General features: G+C 28.4%; 1 protein-coding gene across 1 annotated transcript; it reads right to left on the bottom strand.

The window, feature by feature from the left end:
• On the bottom strand, positions 1 to 3,537 carry LOC105108692 (superoxide dismutase [Mn], mitochondrial-like). Its single transcript, XM_011003104.1, has 6 exons — positions 3,119 to 3,537; positions 2,224 to 2,270; positions 2,019 to 2,144; positions 1,855 to 1,911; positions 1,268 to 1,342; positions 1 to 386 (listed from the first exon to the last, which is right to left on the bottom strand). The coding sequence occupies exons 1-6, from the start codon at positions 3,402 to 3,404 to the stop codon at positions 294 to 296; spliced, it is 684 nt and encodes a 227-aa protein (XP_011001406.1). The 5' UTR covers positions 3,405 to 3,537; the 3' UTR covers positions 1 to 293.
• Between the last annotated feature and the right edge of the window lie 5,401 nt (positions 3,538 to 8,938).

The following is an 8,938-nucleotide window of genomic DNA, read 5'->3' as shown; positions in this document are numbered from 1 at the left end:
AAAGCAAATCACGAGCATACAACTGTATAAACGCCCTTCTGCCGTCTCATAAATAAAGAAGGTTCAACGTTCGACAGCGGAACAAACAGGAGTAAAAGGTTCAGAATTGTTCTGGTTTTCCATAGTTTCGATACACCAGTAAACAACTCAGCAACTCATTTTATGGGGAGAAAGAAAAGGATCCTTAATATAAAATACATTCTGCATCAATTTTTATTCCTTCTAACCAGACAACAGGCTATGAAGCCACCACACCTGTGTCCAAAACCAGTGCAGAGCAGGTGTGCTTGGACTTAAGAATTTTCTTTATCATAAACTTCACCTGCATACTTCCAGTTCATTACCGTCCATATGTTCTTTAGATAATCAGGTCTGGCATTCTTGTACTGCAGCATGGAAAATAAACTTCCAGGTCATATAAGTGAGAGATGGAAGCAAACAAAAGGGCGTTTAAATTTGCAGGTAGCCTAAACAGGAAAAATAGTTATGGCGATGCACAAGGAGGCAGGCTTTCACTCGCATTATTATGAAGGTGAATCTAATTGATCACATGAAACGTTCTTCTATCAACATGATAAATTGAGGGAGGAGATGATTGCTTGCCATTTTTTCCCTTTTCTTTTCCAACATAAAGAACCACAAACTGACTGCAATTTGATTGACTAGCGAGCTCAACATTAATGTAAGGTAAATCTTGATCATGGATGATGGGTGTGGCTGTGGCTGTGGGTAATGCTAAAAGATTGTTCAGGTATACTAAATCAAGTCCTGGTTTCACGTTTTGGTTGCGATAAAAAAATATCAAAATAACTGCTGCTTTAAGTATGATGAGAACACAAAATGCAAATTGGTCCCAAATTTAAGTGATTGGAAAAAAGAATACTAAACACTCATTTCATGACCAACATGCCCTTATCCCATGAAAATGGCATAGCCCAAGGAAAATTGGAAACTTTCACCTTTCCTATTGTAAGCAGATAACAAGTTTAGTTCATTTCTACACTCTACCCCTGATGCACACTTCCAACAAAGAGGAATTTTTTTTGAAATTCATGATGCTAGCTAACCAACAAGTTTATTTAAACTGAACTCTCCAACAAATTCTATGGCAGCCAAAGCTATATAACACCTTAAGCTCCAAGGTGGGTGATAAAGATTAAATCCAACCATAATCGAAAACTACTGTTACAGGGTCCTCTCATCACAAAGAAATAAGCAGCAAGCATCACATAATGACCAGAATGCATGATTTGGACAAAAGTTTTACCTGTAAGTAGTATGCATGCTCCCAAACATCAATTCCAAGTAATGGAACTAAGGGTCCTTTAGTTACCAATGGATCCTGTGACAAGAATCAAAAGCATAATTAGATCAACTAACACTACCAAACAATAACAAGCATCTGCAGACTAAACACGTTTGGGGGCATATATCTCTTCTAGAATCTAAATCAGATATGCAAAACAACCAAGTTCAGCACCTGCACCGGGAAGTCCTTTCTAACTTGTAAAAGTTAGATAATTACAGAACTCACAAATAAGCAGGAAATAGGATGAATGTTTAATCATTAGTCCAGCGCAAAATTTATTCTCCTATCTAAAAGGACAAGGATCTTATCCAAGAAGAATCATAGGAAAAAAATTACAGCATACAGCAAAAAATTAGATACATGTTTAATCATTGTTGTCTTGGAGAATCATATAAATTAGAGTTCTTTTTCTATCTAGGGTTCTCATAAGGAGCCTATGCTTTTGATTTAGTATGATCAATGGATAACAGTTTTGACACAGCAGCAATTTATGAAAATTAATAGTCATTATGAGATGGCTTTATAACAAAATTTGTAAATTTTACTTGATTTGCTGTCGTCTCAACCACAAGCTTCTTTGATTCTTTGTCCAGGCCAAACCACTGCAACAAAAGAGAAGTGTGTAAGGAAGTCGCAAACAAGCATATTATAATTATAAGGAATACTAAAATTGAAAACCATTAAAACTTGAACACACTGAACTACTTACCACCCATCCAGAGCCCTGCAGAGCAGCACCCTCTGCGCTCATTTTTTGAATCAATGCATCCAAAGAACCAAAATGTTCATCAATAGCCCAGCCCAGGTTACCATGTGGTGATTCGCCACCTCTTTCCTGCCATATAAAAGCATTACTGTTATGTACGGAATCAAAAGCGAGAGCCAAATATATGTAAATAAACAATAAAACTTACAGAGACAGGAGAGAGATTCTTCCAGAATATTGAATGGTTGACATGACCTGCATAAGAATAATTAAGTCAAGGATGCTGATACAGCAACACTAGCATGGATGTCAGCAAACAAAAGTTTCAGTTTTAAGCTATTCTTGTTTAAGTTTTGAAAATCATATCAAGTTGAACAACCTAAAGATGAAGCAATAACCACAATAAAAGGCAATACATAAAAAGAGATAATCTTTTTCTACAAATTGACAAGCAAGAACAACTTCCGGCAATATTAAAGGTTATATTTGTTTCCTCTCATAACAAAAATTCTACTACTATAGGTGGATCTTTCCTAAGCAAAAGCAGAAGAAAATATATTAGCAATCTTTTCCTTTCCAATCAAACTGAAACTATTAGGTAATCTTTGAAGCTGGTGATCCTTAGAATCATGCATTTAAAGGCATCTCAACAGTGTTCTCTGCTTGGGCATAACAAGAAATTTTTAGAACCATGCCCAAATACCAAGTTATCAATACTTTCCCAAGATCCGCCTAATTGAGTGCAGAAGGCTGAAACTTGTAGCATCAATTTTGAGCAGAATTAATGAAAAGCTGCTAAATAAGACGGAGTCATTATCAAGTAAAACAAGCAACATTTTTTATCCCACTCTTTCCAGATTTCAATTTTCTCGCATAACAACATAGCGGGAAGCTGACCCAAGAATACTCTCACCCTTAAAATCCAGTAAACACTTTGAATGACTTTAAATTGTACCCTAATTAACGAAAAAAGATTATTCACATTAAATGGCCATTCAAGCAGCTCTCCTTCTCTTTACCAAACAAATTAAATTATAAACGAATAAACGCATCAAATTTAGTAAGTCACGAGTCTAATTTATCAAAAAGAAAAAAAGTTGAACCTCCGCCGTTGAATTTGATAGCGCTCTGCAATTTGACAACGGCAGAAGAATCGCCCTTTTCCATGGCATGATGAAGTTGTTCGACCGCCTTATTGTAGTTGGTGACGTAAGTCTGGTGGTGTTTCTGGTGATGGAGCTGCATAATCTCCCCGCTAATTGCAGGCTCCAAAGCTCCATAATCGTAGGGAAGATCGGGCAATGAGAAGGTCTGCAATCCACGGAAATGAAGCTTGAAGCCTGAGGAGGAGGCTAGGGATTTCCGACAAACGAAAGAGCGGAGAGCCATTGGAGAAAGTTTGTTGACAATATAATATTGGACTCCTACACGTAACTCGTAAAGTGGGAGGCAATGGGAGGAGTGGAGTGGATTGGAGCTAGTCTTGTGTGTGTGTGTGTTTATATATACATATATTGGGTGGCGGAATCTGGGTGCGCATCCAGCGGCGAGCATGGCTTTAATAGCTGGTAACGCGGCCAGATTTCTTATTTTGTTTTTTTTATATATATATATATATATATATTTTAAAATGTTAATGTTAAAAATAAATTTAAAAAAATAAAAAATATTTTTTAAATATATTTAAAAAAAATATTTTTTTAGAATAACCTAGATATCCTATCAAACTCGCTTTATAAATGAAAGAGGATATGGCAAGCTATGTTAAATTATGAATTTTTATTTATTTATTTAATTTCAATTGTTTCGTTTATCAATTTTTATTTTTATTTTTATTTTTAAGTGTTAATTTTATTATTTAATTTCAAATTAGCAGTACTATATATATATATATAAAGTATTACTCATGGAAAAAATAAATAAAAACATTAATAAACATAACAAGAAATTGCTTTTACGTGGAAATGAAGGAGACCGGTATTTGTGTAATTGTAGACAGTTGTAGGGGTGGGTTTAAGATAAAACCATGCTTATTCATTGTATTTGGGGCGAGAAACGGCTTCAGCGAGACAAATGAAGGTGTCGGAGTCCACTTCTTTTTAGTCTTTGCATCTGAAATTGTATCTCAATGACTTTTAAAAATATATTTAGTTTTAAACAATATTATATTAATATTTTTGCGTGTGAGATTGCACTGCGATGGGTTTTTAAAATATATTTAATTAAAAAAAATTAATTAAATTTTTTTATAATTTTGATATACTAATTAATATGAAAAATAAAAATAATAAATATATAAAAAAGATTATTCCAAAACATAACTCTTAAGTAATCTGTAAGGATCTAAATGTAACATTAAGAAATAATGTCATATAAGAATATAATATTTAATCAATGAAGAACAATCAGTTAAGATTACATCAAATAATTGTTCAAAGGGTGCTGCAGGTGAATGCATAAACTTAAAATTGAAAATAGTAGTGAGATTTGTTTACCATTGTGATAACTTTGCAAAATCAAGGACTACAATGGAATTGTTCCAAGAAAAAAAGGACTACACAGAAAAGCCTACTAAGGAAGAAAAAAAAAAAAAAAGATGGCCGGAAACTTTGAATTCCATAGAAGAATACTCAGGTTCGTATTAATTATTATTTTTAATTAATATGATTTTTAACTTTATGAATTTGAAATTAATAATATTAATAGTTAATTTTAAACGTTATAAAATTAGAATTTATTTTTGGAATTTACCATAGTAAAAAAATTAAAAAAAATAACACATGAATTTCTTAACTTGTTAAATGGACAAGCAAAATTTAAAAAAAAAAGAGAAAAAAGAAAGAAAATAAATTATTTTATTTTATGAAACCCTATACAGGATGTTTTTCCTTCTAAATTTTCTCAAATTTATAAACATGATTAACAGCTTTTTTATATAATGAATTTTAAAAAACGTTCGTTTGCAGCCTCAGTCGTCGATGAACAATAGAATACGTCATGGTTTCTGGAAAAAAAAAAAAAGGCAATAAATTATTTTTTATTCTTTTCTTTTATAGAACCCGAAACCTCCAAGCTCCCAAGTTTTGGAGCCTCGGATTCTCAATCAAGAATAGTGAATCACCTGTGGGTACCAACTATCCTAGGCACCATAACGTTAAAAATTGTACAGAAATCATTTAACTAAGATGATGACCCAATGGTATCATCATAAAAATCTTGATGGGATATGATATTTATAAAAATCACAATCAATGATTAAAGTGAAATACACAAACCACCTGAATATAAATGAGACACTAGTTCCTACTGCTTTTTTATTTATAATATATATAAAAATTATTAGTTAAAGTAATTAATTTAAATGAAACTTGACTTATTATTAGTTCTTGTCAATTTCAACAATGAAATAAAATGAAAAGAATTTCAATTTTGTATTTTAGGTGAAATGAGTGAACCAGATTTTTTTAAATAGCTTATGGACCTATTTTAATTATTACTAATGATTTTTTTATATTATTAAATTTATTTCATTAAAAAAAATTAATAATGTTACTATGAAAGCTTTATAGTCACTTTGGTGTCTCTCTTTTTATTTTTTCTTCTATCATTTTATAAATCACAATAATAATAGAGAAAAAAATAGAAGACACACAAAAACTATGATGGCGACACTATTATCTATTAAAAAGATCTTACTAGGATAAATTTAATAATACAAAATAAATTCACTCGTTATAATTAGGGTGAGTCACATGAGTTGCTTAAAGAAAAATGAATTATGCTTCATTTTTATAGTATTTAAATTATCAAATCCAGTTATTATTGATAACTTTTTTTATTATTTGAATTCATTTTTTTGATAATGCTAATAATATTGTCATTTTTTATAATACTAGAACTCTAATGTGTTTTTCAATCTTTTTATTTCTTTCTCCTCTCTTTTCATTATAATTTGTATGAGTTTATTTAACAATTTAAAAGGGTTACACGTGATATATGTAACTCACAAGCTTGTAGATGTGATTTATAACCTTTTATATTATATTATTTTTCTAGATATTTTTTTAATTATGTTATTTCTCTAATTTTTTTTTGTTATTATGCTAAGTTAAATAAAAGACTTTATAAAATTAAATGGTTTTTCGTCCTATATTGACAATACAATGGCACTTAAAAACACAACATTATAAGAGATTAGCATTGTGGTGGCATCCACGTTTATTCAAGCTTCTTAAATTTATGTGTTTAAATAACTTAGTTTTATAATGCATGAAAGCTCCTCTTTCTCATTTTAGATATACATGCTATCTCTTACAAAATTTGTTATGTTAAATTATGTGAATGATTTCCTATATAAAAAGGATGCGTTTTGGATTAACCTTTGAATGAATGAAAAGGTAAAATACTTATTGTGAAAATCAACTAGTAAAATAGTTATTTTTTTCTTTCTCCTTTCATTAACAAACAAATTATCTGCAAAAATTTAAGCATTACCAATGGTTAAAAAAAAAAAACAATTTCTAGTTTAGTCTATATCTATATTTTTAAGTAACATACGTAATATATTTTCAATACAATATAACCTCAATAAATTAATAACACTTATTAAATACAATTACCAATGATAAAAAAAAATTAATTATTCTTTATCTTTTATCCTTTCATGTCCATTAATGACTTCCCTATATTGTTTTCCACGATGTAAAATGTTGAGCTAGCACCATTTTTTTCATTAGTTATTGTTCGTGCATTGATGGTAATAAAACAATAGAAATAGAACGACCTACTTATATAATTTAATAAAAAACTCAATTTAGTTTGCTTACATGTAATTTATTATCAATTGAGTTTTAATTTTTATTGATTTTATCAATTTTATCTTAAATATAATTGATAATAGATAATATTATTTGTCCATCTATTTTTTATAAGTGAAAATTTAAAAGATTTTATCCAAATTTCATGTCTTCATCAATGTTTCCATTCAAAATACCAAATGACTCCTAATAGGTCCTAAATGAGAAGCTACCCAACCACCATCCAGAAAAACCTATATAATTATTTCAAACCCACTTTTCTCGCATACACATATATCAAAAAATAAAATGATAAAACTATACTTATGAAATGACCTTATTAAAATAATTACTCAAAATATTAAATGTTAGATATAAAAAACTCATCAAAATAAATAGTTGTTATAAATCAAGATAAAAATTATTAATCAAATAGTATCTTATCATCAATATAAATATAATTAAAAATTTAAGGACAAATCATTGTCAAAAACTTAAAATCAAACGTTATTACAAGTAATCAACCATTTTTGATATTCAAATCAAAGATTTACCTCATCAAACTCAAGCTCGTCATCTTATTATGATGGTCAATATTTTTATGAAAAGAATATAGACGGTTTATAATGAATAGAATATTATAAATAAATTTTAATAAATGAAAATAGTTGCTATAACACATAAATTTAAAAATTAATTATACAAGAAAATAGCTCAAATATTAATCTTTGACTTTATTGGCCAACTCAAAAGTCAATAGAATTATTATCTCACCCAAAATAACATACAACTCGTATTAAATGATGCCAAGATAGAAAATAAAAATATTATTTCAATTTTAATATTCGTTATCACCAAACATTTTAGAGGTGATCCTCAACAATTTCAAGAAAAATAAAATGCTAAATATTATTAAAAACCTATATATAAAACAAAATGGTCAATGGTCAAATAAACCATATATAACATTAAAACAACCACCAATTGTTATAAATGTGATCGAGGAGGACACTATAAAAATTAATTAAAAAAAAATCTAAAAATTAGAAATTAAAAATAAAATTAAAGATGAACTTATCAACCTTATCAATCTTTTTAACTTCGGTATTAATACTAGTATTGATATTCAATAAGATTTTAGTGATGAAGTTCTAATTATTCAAAATTCAAGTGATTTGTATAGGTATTGAGAAAATAAAAATTATAATCCAACAATATTATTAATCAAGTTTTTTATTTTTATGTGGATGAATTTTACTAGATTTTGTGCTAAAATGATCTTCTAGGACAAATTGTAATTTATTTTTACATAATGGATTGATGTGTTTAGAAATCATGGGCAAATTAATAGGAATTCTTTTATTGTGTCTGTGTGTCTGAAAGTGTGTTGTAATAATTATTTTTTAAAATTATTTTTATTTATATTTAAAAATCATGAGCAAATTGGTAGGGATTCTTTTATTGTGTCCGTATGTATGAGAGTGTGTTGTAATAATTATTTTTTAAAATAATTTTTATTTAAAAAATAATTTTTATTTTTGTTTTTAACATTACCACATGATTAAAAAAAACTAATTTTTATTGATAATGATCACTAGAAAAAAGTAAATTGAAAAAATAATAATATTTTTTAAATAATTAACTTTTAAAAAAGTAAACTTTTTAATAATTTTTATTGTAAAATTTTAGAAATTTTATTTTAAAAATTATTAAGTTGTTTTTTCTTTTTATTTCTTAAGCATTTCCAATTTTTTTAAGTCAGTTTATTTTTTTATTTCTTAATACTGACAAAATTGTAATTGCCAAACATCCTCCTATTTTGTACAATTTAACTAAATTCTATAAATACAAATTAAATTTTGATCAATTTAATTTATTCTTACAGGAGCTAATTCCACATATTGAAGGTTTCTCCGGAAAGAGACCTAAAATATATGCATTTTAGAGAAAGAAAAGAAAAAAAGAATAATATATCTCCACCTGCTATGACTTTCATCCAAATCCAATGGCGTCCGTCTGCTTCAATCCCATAAACAATTTTCAAAACATAAAGTACCAAAAGAAACAAAAGCTTAAACAAAAAGGACAATAATGAAATGAGGGAAGGAGCAAGGAAGGAGGTTTCTT

Source organism: Populus euphratica, unplaced genomic scaffold (genome assembly GCF_000495115.2).
Source record: "Populus euphratica unplaced genomic scaffold, PopEup_1.0 scaffold374.1, whole genome shotgun sequence".
NCBI lineage: Eukaryota > Viridiplantae > Streptophyta > Magnoliopsida > Malpighiales > Salicaceae > Populus > Populus euphratica.
Note: the sequence above shows the minus strand (reverse complement) of the source record. Positions and strands in the feature narration are given on the sequence as shown.